General features: G+C 37.7%; 1 protein-coding gene across 2 annotated transcripts in view; it reads right to left on the bottom strand.

Moving 5' to 3' along the window:
* Positions 1–17895, bottom strand: part of MTMR10 (myotubularin related protein 10) — an 80805-nt gene that overhangs the window by 32904 nt on the left and 30006 nt on the right. For both annotated transcript variants that reach the window (XM_072616626.1, XM_072616633.1), the window contains one exon: positions 245–335. In XM_072616626.1, the coding sequence (XP_072472727.1) occupies positions 245–335 (91 nt within the window). The remainder of the gene's footprint in view (positions 1–244; positions 336–17895) is intronic.

The raw sequence follows: 17895 nt of genomic DNA, 5'->3' as shown, positions 1-17895 counted from the left end.
GACCTATGGTACAACATTTGACATGACTACTGTACTTAAAGAAAGCTGGTTTTGACCTGAGTCCTTTTCATATGACAATTGGACTAGTGCTAATTCTTCTATCAGAGAGCGTTTGCTTTTGTAACTACGACTGCAAATTTAAATCTTTAAATCTTCTGTATTTTTGAATTTTCTACATGGAAACCCAATAGTAAAATTATACAATGTGAAATGAAAGTAATAATACGAATATGTTTATATTTACCCAGATTGTGGTACTTTTCCCCAACATATTCAAATGCAAAGAGTAGCTGGAGATCTGTTGGCTGAGAATAATGAGCTATCGCAAGGCACACCTAGGAAAAATTCTATACTTAGAATTTTATTAGCACTATTAAATATACAATATTGGTAAAAATCATCTTTTGACAGCTAAGCCTTTTTGACCAAATAAAGTTCAATGCTACAAAAACATTTTTTAAAGGAAGTAACATGTTTTTCCCCAAAACAATATCTTATTTATGGCAGGTTACTATTAAACATGAATGCACCAAGTTTTATGTACAGCACAGATTTTAAAAAGGCAGCTAGGTGATGCAGCAGATAGATTGCTGGGCTGGGCCTGGAGTTTGAAAGACTCATCTTTCTTGTGTTCAAACCTGGCCTCAGACACTTACACCTGTGTGACCTTGAGAAAGTCACTTAACCTTATTTGCCTCAGTCTCCTCATCTGTAAAATGAGCCAGAGAAGGAAATGGCAAAATACTCCAGTATCTTGGCCCAAGAAAACCACAAATGAGGTCACAAAGAGTTGGACTCAACTGAAAAATGACTTGACAACAACAAGTACAGATCAAATTGCCCATGCTCACCAGACCCACAAAATAAAATCAATGAACAAAAAGACTCACAAGGAAATGAAAGACAAAAGCAGTGCAAAAAGGCCACTTCAGTATGAATGTGTGGAGATGGGCCCTAAAAAAGGAGATAAAAAGGCACTACCCTCCCCAGTTGTCTTCTTCTTAGAAGTAGGGGATAATGGGTATGGACACTGCACAGTCTGCAGTAACATCAGAATTTTTCAGTGAGTTAATTAGTTTTACTTACCCCTTTTTATTCTGTTAGAAGGGATGACTCTTTAAGGTAATAAAACAGGGAAATATAGATGATATTAGAAAAAGAAATATCAATCAAATTAATTTTTTAAAAAAGTGGTTTGTTGGACAAAAAGATACTTCTTTGGGTTTCTGGTGTAATGGTAAGACTAGAGAAAAAACTGTAAGAAGAGATATAATAAATAGTCCATCATAGCTGACATTTCTACAGCATGTTTGTACCAATTTGCCAAATTTTTACCAGAGATGTTTTACATATTATCATCACATCTGTTCTCACATTAATCATATGAGGAAGGTAAGACAAGTACCATCATCTCTATTTTGTAGATGAAGAAACTGAGACTCAGAGATTAGGAGACTTGCCAATGTCAGAATAAGATTCAGAGCCATGACCTGAATACGAGTTCTATAAAACTTAAGACATATATTCTCCTGCACCAAGTGTTGCTGAACCAGTTTAAAAATGTAATTGTGAAATGTTTAATAAAAATAAAATACAACACAGACAATGTTAATTTGTGGTTTTCTAAGCTCACATGCTGGCCGCAGGGATCCCTTTCTATTTGAGTTCGACACTGCTACTTACTATACACTATCCTGCCTCCCTAGCTATGAACAGAAAAATAGAAAACTTTGTGAGTCAAATCTTATCTAAAATATAATGGAGAAGCAGTTTAATTATTTTAGCAGTGAACAAGCAAGACAATGTTGGTTAGTCTGGTAAAATGTTTTGAAGGTTAAAGATCCTGCTGTGTTGTATATTTTAAAATTATCTAAAAATTTTCTTTACTATTAGTGGAGAGTTCATAGCTAGGCTGAATTTAGATATATCTTCAGGATATTTTATCTTAGAAAACAAAGGTAGACATATTGGTGACTTCACTTACATTGCTAAAAGTGAAAGCCACATATTCAGACATAATAATGACATATTCAGTATGCATATTCTACATGTAAACAATTTCTATGAAAAATGAAAATTCACCCTAAGCGATTTTCCCTTTGTTTCTAATCTTAAAAAAGTATAAGATGGGCGAGGGTTTATTGTTAGCCTTGCTTGAAAATTCTTTCTAAATCTAAATCTTTAACCATGTCTTCTCATTCAATGTCTCTTGTTTCTCACTGCTTATCTTTATTAAAACGTATAGCCTTATTAACGTTTTGTTTAACCGTCTCTTAAAATCTTTCTGTTCCTCTAACACAAGCCCTACTGCACTTCCCCTTCACTATCAGAAGTATTATTATTCTATTTCTAGATCTGTATCTTGATACTATCTTCATTTTTCCATTGACTTCAGTTCACTACAGGCCTTGCTGCCTTTTTCCTCTAAAGTATTTATTGTGCTTGAATCCTTTCTCTCTACTTATGGCCACAGACTATCATCTTAGGCCCTAGAACTTTACATCTTTGTGACATAGCAATCCCATCACCAGATGCCCTGAATCCAAGAAGCTCCTTCTTTCTACAATCTACATTATCTATCTTGAAATGCCATTTTTGTCAAGACGTTGCCCTTATAACCCTGCTACAGCTTCCAACTGTCTTTACCATAAGTTAAATCATCTAATTTTAAATTCTAAGCCTCACCTTTTAAGAACAGAGTAGCTACATGATCATACCCTAAGACAGTTATGTTCCCAAACAGAACAAATACTCGGTGTCCTCGGTACCTATTTTATCTTCTTCAGTTTCAAGTCATCTTTCATACCACACACTTTGCTGAAAGCCCCTTCCTGTTCCTCTCAGGCAAATCATGCCTTCCCCTTCCCTTCAATCTCTGCTCAGCACTCATTTTCTTTAAAAAGGCTTCCAACACTGCTGTCTTTAGGAGGCAACTTCAAAATGACACCATCTTCAAAGATCTCTGGATTTTCTAAATACATAAAAGGCATTTCTCTGTTTAGTCTTAAATCTTTGGAGAGCTATGCACACAGCTTCCATTCTTTCTAAATCTTCCAGTAGTCAAAGAAAGCTCTCTATATATTCTTATTAATTACTATGACTAACTACAAAGCCAATTAGTACCATATGTGAGTACTTTCCTATGCATGGATATATATGAAGGACATGCCCCCAAAGTGGAGAAATTTAGTAAGAAATAAAACAACGAATGTGATCACATGAACCACTGTGCGTATGTGTGAGCACACACTTGCACAGAGAGATGTATGACTACAAATGACACTATCAGTAAGTTATGAGTAAATACAAAAAGCAGACATGAAATCCACACCTGCACACAGAAGAAAGCATCCCAAGTCAATATGTAAATATTACCTTCCCTAAGATGGGAGGAAAGCAAAATGCTATGACTCTGGTCTTTAGCTAGACAGCTGCTATCTGGATAAGGGCCTGGAGAAAGCCCTAAGCCTAGTCACAAAGACAGGAATGAAAATTCAGCCTCAGACATCACTAGCCATATGACTGGGCAAATCATTTAACCTGTTTGCCTCAGTTTCCTCATCTGTAAAATGGGAATAATAATAGTAGCTACCTCTCAGGGTTGCTGGGAGGATCAAAGGAGAGAATAACTATGAAGTGCTTAGCAAAGTACTTGAGAGCTATGTAAATGTCTGCTATTATTATTAGCCACGGTACCTGTTTAACTGAAAAAAACTAACTGGGAACTCAAGGAGTATGCATTCTGTGGTCACACACACAAAAAAAGGTGGGATCTATTTCTAATATACCCTTTAAAAACATCATCTCTATAAAAATAAAGTGAAGGAGGCACAAAATGCTGTTTCACTACAAGGGGGACACTTTAAAAGTCAAAAGAAGTTTATAGATATTTTGAAAATAAATTTGGTAACATATTAGTTGAAATTGGAGACGGGAATTTTAACGAGATGTACTTGTGTTATTTATTTTTGAAATTTATCAATAAAATATGTGTATATAACCATGCATATGTATATACTTATACATAATATGCACGCCATTGTCACACATTTTGAGAAATGATGCTAGGGAGTTAAGGGAATGCCAGCTCTATTTTGATACAATAATCTGTTTCTTCATACCTTTCATACACACTATTTAATGAGACTATTTTCATTTCCAGTTTCTTTTTCTAACAGCAACTCCTAAATTGACAGACTTGCAAAATTTATAATTATCACCCCAGAATTTATCCATACGTGTTTTTACAAAAGATTATTTACTCTATTACCACAGAAAATAAATTGTAGTACAGAATGAAGGCATGGAGAAAAGACAGGAATGCTTTAAAATAAACTAATTTTGAATTATCCTTTTAAAGCCTATTTAATTAAATATTTATTAACCGTCTATATTCCAGGCACTGAACTAGGTGCTAGGGATGTAGGGATAAGGAAAAAATGAAATAAAAGCAGCCAAGGCTTAGGAAGCACAATCATAAATAAAAAAAAAATCTCCTACTTGTGCTTTAAGGTTTACAAAGCATTCTCCTTTTAGGCGTCCAATATGGTAACTTGGCAGTTACTTCCCATAATGGAGAGGGGAATAAGGAACAGGTTCAGGAATGGAAAGAAGGCTGGACGTTCTGCAGTGTTTCCATCAAATCTGATCACCTTTCCAATTGTGATTTTAAGAGATTTTGATTCTAATTTTAACAGTTGGAGTACAGTTCAATTCGTGTTACGCAAAGCAAAAATGAAATTTCAGAAAATTATCAACAGATCCATCAAGAGATAATGATAATTTTTCACCTTATAAAACATACAAGAGACTAGGTGTGGCGATCATTTTGGGTCTTGTGTGGAAATGCACTGCACATTCATTTCAAACTACAAATAAAGGAATACTCTAATTCTGACTTCACTCTGAGCAAAATTGCTTACAGTATAGAACAGTAGCATATTTAAGTATGAGCGACAATACTTAGGCAATATGCTTCTACAAGTACATCCTATCATTTCAGTCCTAAAATTGTTCTACATGAGGAAAATATGAGAATCACAAAATCTCAGTTAGTAGAGACCTTAGGGAATTTTGGATTCTGCATAATACAAACTCCCTAGCAACATATAAGTCATTCAGTTAGTCTCTGCTTTAATATTTTATTTGTAAAAAGTATTTTTTAGTGAAAGAAAACTTACCATTTCATGAAGCAAAACTGTTCTACTGTTGGAGTAACAGATCTAATTAAAAAGTTTTCCTGTACTTCTATTTTGATACAACAGAGATAAATGGTCTCATTAATACTGACATCAGTTCCCAGCAGTTTGCAGCCTTCATACACCTTCAAAGACAGTTTTCAAAAGTTGTGAAGGCTGGCTTTCCTTTAGTAAACCAAAAACTGCTTCCCTGTGACTTAGAATGGTGGCGAGGTGCCTTTCAGAAGGCACCTCAAGTCATGTACTCCAACCCATCTTCTACAACATCCAAAATGGTCATCCAATATCAACCAGACTAAAATTCTCTAGTGATTAAGAACTTACTGTCCACATAGATAGATAGAGAGTACAGGGTGTGTTATATCAGAAGAGATGATATCCACATCCACACACACAAACAAAAAATAAATAACATAAAATAAAATAAAATAAAAATGAAGGGGTGAGAAAGGGAGTAAGGAAATGGGGCAGGCTATAACTCATAAAAGAGATAAGAAAAATCTTATTCAATAGAGGAGATAAAGGAGAAGGGGGGTGGGAAATAAAGCTACTTTCCCCACATGTGGATGAAGGAAGGAATAACATGCTCACTAAATTTGATATGAAAATTTATATCACACCAGGAAAGTAGGAGAGGAGGCAACAAGTGGAGCAAAGGGAATGTTAGAAGGGAGGGCAAATGGGAGAGGGGAGTCACTAGAAATAAACACTTTAAAGAAGGGACAAGGTCAATTGTAGGGGGTAGAAAAGGGGAATAGGGTAGGTCGGAGGGCAATATAATTAGTATTACACAACATGATTACTATGGAAGTCTTTTGCAAAACAACACATGTTTAGTCTGTATTGAATTGCTTCCCTTCTTAGTGGGGCTGGGGAGGGGGGGAGGGAGGGAGAGAAGTTGGAATTCAAAGTAGTAGAAACAAATGTTGAGAATTTTTACTGCATATAATCGGGAAATAAGAATTACAGGGATAGGGGTATGGAAACTTATCTTGCCCTGCAAGAAAAGAAGGAAGATGGGGATAGGACAAGGGTAGGGTGTGATGGAGAGGAGTGTACATTGAGGGAAGGAGCAACCAGAATGCAAGGTATTAGGAAGTGGGGGGAGGGAGGTGATGGGGAGAAAAATTGGTCATGTTACAAAGTAAGGTAAAAGCAATTAGTATTAAAACAACAGACTGAATTAATTACTGAGAATAAATCAATGACATCTTTAGTTTGGAGAAAAGAATTTCAGTCTAACTTTCCAAGAGAAAGGTAACCTCTGATAAAATTTGGCATTGATGGGAAAGTCAAGGTTTTAATGGTAAATTTGATTTCATGATTGCTATTTAATCAGGAACTAGAACATGTATAGAAAGGCATATAAGCCACTTAAGACTTGCCTAAAAGATGCTCCTTAGCCAAAGTGAAACTATAATAATATTTTAAACCTGGCTATAGAAACTTGCCATTTTTAGATGACGTGGGACTACTAAGTGACTGTTCTTCTGAGTCTAACTCCACATATGAGAAGCAAGAAAGGCGATCCGAGCCTCCATTACATGATGCCAGTATGCTCATGAGATGCTGGTATGAACTGCATAGGGAAGAGTGGGAGAGCAGCTGTTCAGTATGGGCTGAGGTGGGATTCTCCAGACTCAATTTCCCCAATGACACGTGGCAGACTTTAAGCCTGACTGAATACAAGTGGACAATCTACTCCTGCCTGGAATAGACATGAAGTTGGGGAGATATTGTTTCCCTGCAATGTCCCTACTCTTGATGGCAATTCCCTTATAGTCAAAAGGTTTGTAAGCTTAATACCAGATCTATTCAATTATAGATTATGGGTAGAGGTACATCTGAGGCTGCCTAAAATTAAGCTATTAGGCATAGGACTTTAGACCAACAACATTAAGTTAGGGTCTTTTTATTCTTAGTAATACTGAAGAGACAATTAGGTCAAGAGATTGTGAAGGTAGCAACATAAATATTATCTATGTCTCAGTTGGCTTATGTTTAAAAAAAAAATTCTTTTGTCCATATTGTAAATGCTTTAAAAAGATGTTATCACCTGCCCAAAAGTTTGAATTGCTTACTCTGTTATAAACTGTGTTAAAAATTAAATTAAATTTAAAAAAAAAAAACTTATTTATCTCCTAAGAGAGTTCATTCTATTTGGGGAAATGCTAATTTTACAAGGAAGTTTTCCATTATAATGCAGTAAACTGCCTTTCTACACATTCTACCTAGTGCTTCTAGTTCTGTACTCTGGAGTCAAGCAAAACAAAGTTAATACCTCTTCCATGCATGAGCCCTTGAATACTGGAAGACTGCTAACATTGTCAATGTTATTTCTAAAATGTATTATCCAGAATGAAATGTAATTCTCCAGATGATTCAACTAGAGCACACAGAGGAAGATCTCTTTACCAAGGCACATCAGGACCTTCTCCACTATTTATAGTCTTAAAGAGTCAGTAAACACCCCCGAGAGGTTAGGTCAAAGTCACATAAGATATATCAGTATATATCAGAGGCAGAACTTGAAGCCAGGTCTTTCCGGTAAAAGCTCTATCTATAGCATGCTGTCTCTCATCACAAAGACTTGAGTTCAAATCCAGCTATAGACCCTTACAAGTCGTGTGATTCTAGCCAGCTACGTGCACAGCAGACGGAGTGCTGGGTTTGGAGTCTGGAAGACTTATCTTATTCAAATCTGGCCTCATACTTATGACCCTGGGCAAGTCACTTAATCCTGTCTGCCTCAGTTTCCTCACCTAAAAAATGAGCTGGGGAAGGAAATGGCAAACCATTCCAAGTATCTTTGCAAATAAACCTCCAATAGTGTCACAAAGAGTTGGACATGACTCTAATAACAGAACAACAAAGATGCAGATAACACCTTGTTACTGAAAGGTTGTTGTGAGGATCGTATGAAAGAATATTTGCAAATGGCACACAGAAGGCACAACATACATTCATATTCCTTCCCACATGGCATACATCCTGCACTAAAGAAATGCTTGCTACTTGACTGATCACAGAAGCAATAAAGAACAAGTCAGGTTTCCCTTTACATGACAAGCCCTATAGAACTGAGGGCAGCTTTCAGCTTTCCCCTTTTTCTTTTCTTTTCCAGTTTCATCATGGATAAAAAAAGGATCATTTATGTTAGGTGAAACATCTAACACCTAGTACAGAAAGGTACATCTGCTGCTGGGAAAGTCGTCAAAACATTCCTAGAAAACAACCTCTGTAAAATCTTTGGAAAAGTTCATTTGGTTAAAAGTCCTTCCAACCTAATCTTCCCCTTCACAGTAGAAGAATTCTTCAATTCCTAAGTTTTAATTAAAAAATTACTTGATTATTTTCACTCATCTTTTCTTAATTAAAATTGAAAAGATATATATATATATTATATATATGTAACCCTTCACGTAAAACCCCTGTGTAACCTTTTTTTTTTTTTAATAATTTTTTCCAATCAACTAAAATGTTCTTTCTCTGCTTATCCACCCACCATCTTCACTGAGAAAGCAATAAAAACAGAACTTCTATTACAGGTACATAAAACAAATTCTCACACTGACTACCGTCCAAAAAAAAAAGTCTCAATCTGAACTCTAAGATCATTACCTCTATCCTGAGGTAGACAGAATCCTGTGGAATTGTGTTTGGTTGCTAAGTCGTTCAAAATTGTCTTTAAAATACTGTTAACTAGAGAATTTTTTTTCTGGTTCTGCTTACTTCACTCCACATTGGTTCATACAAGCCTTCCCAGATTTTTCTGTTAACTATCTACTTCATTTCTTACAGCACAAAAGTACTCCACAATATGCACATGCGATAATTTGTTCCACTATTCCCAAAATTATGGGCACCACCCCATACCCAATTTTCTGAAAAAAAGAGTTGTTCTACTTTTGTCCATGTGGGTCCTTGTGCTCGTTTATATTGATTTCTTTAGGGTACAGATCTAGTAGCAGTATGGTTGGGTCAAAAGGTATCTACTAGTTTTGAAGGGATAGTTCCAAACTACTTTTCAGGATGGCTAGATCAATCCACAGCTCCACCAAAAATGTATTGATGTACCTGTTTTCCCATAGCCTCTGCAGTATTTGTCAATCAAAGGAGTGTGAGGTACACATTCAGAATGCTTTCCTTTGTATTTTTCAAATTAGAGATTCAGAGCATTTTTTAAAATATGGCTACTGGGACCTAGTATTCTTCCTTTGCAAAGTATCTGTTCATATTTTTGACCTTTTATTAATTGGGGAAGTCCTTTTATTCTTATCAATTGAATCAGTTCCCTGTACCAATCATCATCATCAGTAGATCTGATTGTGGAAGATCATGACAAAATTTGGTTGTCAGAAGTTCCATCAGTATTTTATGTGTTTCATGATGGCATGCTTGCATTGATTCTGGATAATCGACAATAATACTCTTGTGCTTTCCCAGTCCCAATGAAGTAAAGCAGGGCTGTCTGCTTGCTCCCATGCATTTTATCATGTTTCCAGCAATGTTGTCAGATGCCTTCAATGAGGATGAAAACAGCATCAAAATTATCTGTCACAATGACAGTTTTCACTTGAAAAGGCTACAAACCAACATTAAGGTGGAAAGAGAGTTGGTGCTGAAGTTGTTTGTTCCTGGATGACTGTGTACTCCATGTAGCCTCTGGCAATAGAGTATGGATAAATTCTCTGCACTTGTGCTAATTTTGGCCTGACAACACCAAGAAAACAGAGGTTCTCCACCAGACAGCACTGTACCATCCATACATGGAAACACTGACTATAAAAAATGGAGAGATTTTGTTCACTTACCTTGGCAGTTTACTTTCCAGGGATACACACAAAGATGACATGGCTAAACTCAATGTTTGGGAAGCTCCAAAGCAAAAGTGTGGGAGAGAAGAGGTATTAGACTGCCTATCCAACTGAACATCTACAAAGCCATTGTGCTGACCTCATTGTCGTATACCCATAAAACATGGACAGTCTACAGGTACCATGCCAGAAAGCTGAATCGCTTCCATCTGAATTGTCTTAAGAAGATTCTGAAGATCACCTGGCAAGATAAGGTACCAGACACTGAGGTCCAAATCTTGACCTGAGCTGAAAAGTCTTCAAACTCTATTTCAGAGAGCCCAACTCCAATAAGCTATGTTCAAACGCCAAATCTACATTTGCCTAAAAGACTATTTTACAAAGAACTCACACGAGGCAAGTGCTTACATGACAATACAAGGATTCTCTCAACGTCTCTCTGAAAAACTGTGTAATTGTGAGACATGGAATACTGACACTGGCATAGGACCGCCAAGCATGGTGTACCTACATCAAAAAAGGGGCCGTGCTCTATGAACAAAGCAGAATTGCAGTAGCTCAAAAGAAACACATGTTTAGAGACAATTCCACTCCAAATGTTCATATGAATTTTTTGTGCTGACCTGTGGTACAGCGTTTCAAGCTTGTACTGGTCTGATTAGCCATAGTTGATCACATTACAACTTGACTAAAATAATGATGGTATTTTGTTCTTCTTCAAGTAGGAAGGACAACTACTACTATGTGCCAGGCACTGCACTCAGAACTTTACAAATATATAATTTGATTCTCACAATAATCCTGGAAGTAGGTGCTATCAATATCCTTATTTTACTGTTAAGGAAACTTAGGCAAATACGGATGAACTGAATCATCCAAGGTCACACACACAGTAGGTGTCTAAAGCTAGATGTAAATTCCAGTCTTCCTGACTCCAGGCTCAATTTAAGAGAAATTTGCTGCCAAGATTTTTTTCCATTTACCTATTTATCTTCTAATTTTAACTGCACTGATTTTATCTGTGTGAAAATATTTTCATGCCTTATCCAATTTCTACTGAAGTTAGATCAAGTGCTCTATTTCTTTTTCTGTTAATCTGGACATTTACTTTTTGGCACGTGATTGGGCAAAATATTTTCTGATAATTATTTTGACTCTATTACTAGTTATGAATTCATCATTTTCATTTTTTTATACTGGTAGTTTTGATTTAGATTGTCTCTATGATTTTGTTCCGTGATCCAAAACCACCATGTCATTTATTTATTTTTTGGTTAGATTTATCTAGGTCTACCCACTATTATAGTTTCACTATCATTCCCTGTAACTAATTAAACTTTTTAAGTATTTAATTTTATACTTGTTATTTAGTATTGATATTAATACATTGTGATACCTTTCAACATGTAGTTTCCCAGTTAATCTTTTTTAAATCTGTTTTAGCTACTGTCTAGTCTATCATGACAGCTACCTGTCTTTTTTACTTCAGATGAAAGTCTTATTTAAATGCTTGTAAAAAGCATATTGTTGAATTCTACTTTCTAATCTACTCTGCTATCCTCTTCAGTTTTATGGAGGAGTACAACCCATTGATGGTTAATAGTAATTATTATCAATCATGTGTTTCCCTCTATCTTCTTCTCTTATGCTTTTTCTTCTGTTTCCTGCCCCATCTTGTTAAATCAGAATTGTGCTCAACACCAAAGCTCTAGGTCTGGTAACCTGCTTCCCTTCTTTCCCTCTCCCAATACCCAATCATAAGTTCTTAACCAATTCCTCCCCCTTTCCTACAAATTCCTTTTTGAGATCCACCTAGGGAGTTTGTTTTGTTTAGGATTAACCCCTCCCTTCATCTATCCTCTTGTATTTCTGTATCCAATTTTGAGTGTATTCTTCCTTCCTTTGACCGGTTCAAATGAGGGTGAAATCAGCTATTCCCCCTTACTCTTTCCTCCTTGTTTGTTAATTTTATATGCATACCTCAATTATGTAAAACAATATTACGTTCTTACCAATATTACTCTTCTCCCTTTCCCACCCCTAGTATATTTTTCCTCCCCACCCTTTTCTTCTTTTAAGATCACAGAAACATAAAACAATTCTTAGACCCTCTATTTTAGGCAAGAGCAGACTGACATGAAGTGGTGTGTTAAACCTTAGACTAGGTTCATATATATAACATTAACCGAATTTTGTTTCACATTAAATGTGACCTGATATCATTTTATGATTTGCAATAAATAAGATTTTGAATTATTTGACCTCTCATTAATTGTAACTTAGCTGTAAAATATAGGTTTACTTAAAAAAAAAACAAAATGGGATCTTTTTTAGGGTTCCTTGCCGCAGAGTTTGAGATAAGCATTATGCTCTTTCATTAAAGGTGCATTTTTCTCCCTGAAGTATTATACTTACAGCTTTGTTGGGTTAAGTGATTCCTGGTCATAAGCCTATATCTTTTGCCTTCTGAAATACAGTGTTCCAAGTTCCTCAATTCCTTTAGAAGAGCTACTGCCAAATGGTGTGTGATTGTGACTGTGACTCCTCCAAAATTGAATTGTTTCTTTCTGGTTGCTTGTAGTATTTTTTCTTTAGCTTGGAAACTATGAATCTTGACTATAATGTTCCTAGGAGTTTTCATCTTGGGGTTTCTTTCAGGAGAAACTCTCAATTCTTCATCAACAACTGTTTGGTTTCAATTTCACAGAAACTTATGCTTCCCTCAGGATAAACTGATCATCTGAAATTTAATCACTGTGAAGATTCAGTTTTTCATACTTAATACCTACTCAACTCCCTCAGTCGCCCCTTTGTTCTCAACAGAGGGGCTGAACAATAATTGACCCTTCCCAAACCTTTCCTTTACATAGGACTCAGATCAGTTTCAATTCCAGGGTTCAACTATCTCCTTTCCATTTCTCAGCTTCCATTTGTGTGTTATGTTCTTCCACTTTCTTATTTTTATTCCTAGGACTTTCTATAATTCCTGGCACATAGTAGGTACTTAATGTTTAAAATGGGTTGAAAAGAGTAACTTTATCCTCTGATTTTAAGAGATCTTGGTATAAAAATAAAAAGGCTGATCATTTCTTAAGATATGGTATCTATGTTTTTTTGGAGAGACTGTACAGTGATTACTGCGTTATTTCTCTTCAGTCTGTTTTCTGGCTGTTTCTGCTGAGATCACTTCCATTTTCTTCTACTTTTTCAGTCTTTTGACTTACTTTAACATTTCTTATTGTACCATGTGGTCACTAGCTTTTCTACACGATCCACTGTACTTTCCAAGTATGATGTTTCTCAGGTTGCAAGCCACTGGTTCTCTTTTCAAATCGTTCTTTCAAAGCTCTCATTTCTTTTCCCAACCTCCACTCCCAGGCTCCCCACTCCCCGTGCTTTCATTTGATTTTTTTAAATCATTTTTAAATCTTAAAAAATAAAATCTTGCTTCATCTCTTGTGTCTTTCTTGAAGGCTTGGCTTGCAGAGATGCTGTGGTCATTCTCTTTTTCTTGGATTATGTCTTCAACACCCTTGTCATCATAACAGCTCTCAGCCTTCTTCCTGATTCATACTTTATGTTAGGGGCAGGCTCTATTCACTTCTGGAGGGAAAAGTCTGAGCTGAGCATGTGTCCTACTACTGCTTTCTTGAGGGTACTGTGTATTATTATTCTAGGGTCTTAGGGACAGCTCCCGCTGGGGAAATCTGCAAACTTTCAGTGCTCCAAAGGAGTCTGGTATAGTCTCTCCTAGTCTGAACTCAGCAAGTTTCTGGCTTGGATTTGGAGATAAGCAACACAGTTGCAGGTCTGCCTGGTTGGAGTTCTAGTAGACTACTGCTAGGCTCAGCTATCAGTAAGCTTCACACTAGGCTAGTGACTGGAGTTGAAACCATCCCCTGCTCCTGGGATCAGTCATACAACTACTTCTTGACCCTGAACTTAACTCCTTGCTAAGAACTCAGCCTATGGCCCACAACCATGGCTCACCCGGGATTACCACCCCCTAAGCACAGATCCTTTCCCTAGGCCACCCTTGAAAAGTGACACAGAACTGATTATTAAGCAACACAGATGACAATTGGCACCTGCCCCTTTAACCTGCACAAAATTGGGACTCCTTATACAGGTCTAAAACTGTTTCTAGATAGATCCTGTCCCCAATGTCTATAGATTTGTCTGTCTCCCTATGCTAACCTGGGCACAAAAAAGTGACTATAGTTTTTTTCTTGGATTTCCCAATCAGAACTTGGTCTGGTATGTTTCTTAGACCTTTGTGGAGGAGTAGGGGTGTGGAGCTAAGTTCCCCAGTTTTTTCCTAATACTCCATTATCTTGGCTCTTAATTTCCTTTCTGTTTTCCATCCCATAGTCCCAGTGCCAATTTTCTAAGCAGCACTATTTTCTAATCCTTTTACTATTTTCACTATTTTTCAATGGATGAGTTCTACTTTTTTTATTTTAATCTCAGCTTAAGTTAAAGCCTGAAAACAGAACATTGTTTTTCTGTTTTCTTTTTAAAAACCTCACTCAGTTTCATGTAAATAGAAAAAAGTACTTAACATACATTTTTCTCTCAGTCAATGACTTAGTCCTCTGGCTCCTGAGTTGAAATAAATAACCGAAGTTCTTTAAAGAGTGCACCCCATTTCCCATCTCTATATCTTTGTAATGGCTAACATGCCTGGCAAGTACTACTTTTTCACTTCTACACTACAGGATTCACTCCCTTCCTTCAAAATACAGTTAAAGCGGAGGAGAAGCCAAGATGGTGGAGTAGAAAGACACACATATGCTAGCTCCGAACCCACAGCCCATAAAATATGTGTAAAAAAGAACTCCCAACAAGTTCTGGAGCAGCAGAAGCCACAGAACAACAGAGCGGACGAGATTTCTGTTCCAGAGGGACCTGAAAACCTCTCGCAAAAGGCCCTTCACGCTGCGGACCCGGTCCGGAGCTGAGCCCAGCCCTGCCTTGGCCACGCAGCGCCAAGAGGAGCAGATCTGAGCAGGCTTCAGGGACTGAATCTCCAGCTGCCACGCAGGTTCCTCCACCCACAGGTGACAAGGGTCAGTGAGAGGGTCTCTTTGGCAGGTCAAGGGGGGAGTGGGGTGCCCCCATAACTCAGGCCCCCTCGGGAGGCAGCAGCAGACAAGGGCTCCCAAAGCAGGCAGGAGCCCTGATCCATTGTTGAAGGTCTCTGCATAAACGCCCTGAGGGAACTGAGCCTGTGAGGCGGCCCTGCCCCCATCCAAGCAGCTGAACTTAATCTCACACTGAATAGCAGCCCTGCCCCCACCCAAAGCCCTGAGGCTGGGAAGCAGCATTTGAATCTCAGACCCCAAGCACTGGCTGGGCAGAACTGGAGGCAAGGTGGGGGTGGAGAGGATGCTCAGAAGTCAAGTCACTTGCTGGGAAAATGCCCAGAAAAGGGGAAAAAAATAAGACTATAGAAGGTTACTTTCTTGGTGAACAGGTATTTCCTCCCTTCCTTTCTGATGAGGAAGAACAATGCTTACCATCAGGGAAAGACACAGAAGTCAAGGCTTCTGTATCCCAGCCCACTCAATGGGCTCAGGCCATGGAAGAGCTCAAAAAGGAATTTGAAAATCAAGTTAGAGAGGTGGAGGAAAAACTGGGAAGAGAAATGAGAGACATGCAAGCAAAGCATGAAAAACAAGTAAACACCCTGCTAAAGGAGACCCAAAAGGATGCTGAAGAAAATAAACACCTTGAAAAATAGGCTAACTCAATTGGCAAAAGAGGTTCAAAAAGCCAATGAGGAGAAGAATGCTTTCAAAAGCAGAATTAGCCAAATGGAAAAGGAGGTTCAAAAGCTCACTGAAGAAAATAGTTCTTTCAAAATTAGAATGGAACAGATGGAGGCTAATGACTTTACGAGAAACCAAGAAATCACAAAACAAAACCAAAAGAATGAAAAAATGGAAGATAAGGTGAAATATCTCATTGGAAAAACAACTGACCTGGAAAACAGATCCAGGAGAGACAATTTAAAAATTATGGGACTACCTGAAAGCCAGGATCAAAAAAGGAGCCTAGACATCATCTTTCATGAAATTATCAAGGAAAACTGCCCTGAGATTCTAGAACCAGAGGGCAAAATAAGTATTCAAGGAATCCACAAAACCCCGCCTGAAAGAGATCCAAAAAGAGAAACTCCTAGGAACACTGTGGCAAAATTCCAGAGTTCCCAGGTCAAGGAGAAAATATTGCAAGCAGCTAGAAAGAAACAATTCAAGTATTGTGGAAATACAATCAGGATAACACAAGATCTAGCAGCATCTACATTAAGGGATCGAAGGGCGTGGAACAGGATATTCCAAAAGTCAAAGGAACTAGGACTAAAACCAAGAATCACCTACCCAGCAAAACTGAGTATAATACTTCAGGGGAAAAACTGGTCTTTCAATGAAATAGAGGACTTTCAAGCATTCTTGATGAAAAGACCAGAGCTGAAAAGAAAATTTGACTTTCAAACACAAGAATGAAGAGAAGCATGAAAAGGTAAACGGCAAAGAGAAGTCATAAGGGACTTATAAAAGTTGAACTGTTTACATTCCTACATGGAAAGACAATATTTGTAACTCTTGAAACTATTCAGTATCTGGGTACTGGGTGGGATTACACACACACACATGCACACGCACACGCATACAGAGACAGAGTGCATAGAGTGAATTGAAGAGGATGGGATCCTATCTTCAAAAAAATGAAATCAAGCAGTCAGAGAGAAATATGTTGGGAGAAGAAAGGGAGAAATGGAATGGGGCAAATTATCTCTCATAAAAGAGGCAAGCAAAAGACTTATTAGTGGAGGGATAAAGAGGGGAGGTGAGAGAAAAACATGAAGTTTACTCTCATCACATCCCACTAAAGGAAGGAATAAAATGCACACCCATTTTGGTATGAAAACTTATCTTACAATACAGGAAAGTGGGGGATAAGGGGATAAGCAGGGTGGGGGGGAGGATGGAAGGGAGGGCATGGGGAGGAGGGAGCAATTTGAGGTCGACACTCATGAGGAGGGACAGGATCAAAAGAGAGAATAGAAGTAATGGGAGACAGGATAGGATGGAGGGAAATATAGTTAGTCTTATACAACACGACTGTTATGGAAGTCATTTGCAAAACTACACAGATTTGGCCTATATTGAATTGCTTGCCTTCCAAAGGGAGTGGGTGGGGAGGGAGGGAGGAAAAGAAGTTGGAACTCAAAGTTTTAGGAACAACTGTCGAGTACTGTTCTTGCCACTGGGAAATAAGAAATACAGGTAAAGGGATACAGAAAGTTATCTGGCCCTACAGGACAAAAGAGAAGATGGAGACAAGGGCAGAGAGGGATGATAGAAGATTGGTGAGAGGGGCAATTAGAATGCTTGGTGTTTTGGGGTGGGGGGAGGGAATAAAAGGGGAGAAAATTTGGAACCCAAAATTTTGTGAAAATGAACGTTAAAAGTTAAATAAATAAATAAATAAACAAAACAAACAAAATACAGTTAAAGTACCACATGTTAAAACAGGATTTCTTAATGCCACCTCTAACTGCTACACTCCTTCCTCCCACTTTTACACTGAACTATTTTGTAATTGCTCCACATGTAGTTGTGACACATCCATAATGTCTCCCCAGAGGGATTTAAGAAGAAGAGTAACTGTTTTGTTTTTTGCCTTTGTATTCCCAGTCCCTGACAAGTGCCTGACATATAGCAGGAACTTAATAAAAGCTTGTCAGTTGAAGTTGACCACAGGAGAGAAATTTCTCTTTGCACCACTCCTGCTATTCCACATACCTAGCAAACATAAGACAGAAGGGAGGGTGGGGGTGGGGGTTATATGACACCAAATAAAAATTCCTAACA

This window comes from Notamacropus eugenii, chromosome 1 (assembly GCF_028372415.1).
Source record: "Notamacropus eugenii isolate mMacEug1 chromosome 1, mMacEug1.pri_v2, whole genome shotgun sequence".
Lineage (NCBI taxonomy): Eukaryota > Metazoa > Chordata > Mammalia > Diprotodontia > Macropodidae > Notamacropus > Notamacropus eugenii.
The sequence above is the reverse complement of the archived record's forward strand: the minus strand, read 5'-3'. Positions and strand labels throughout refer to the sequence as shown.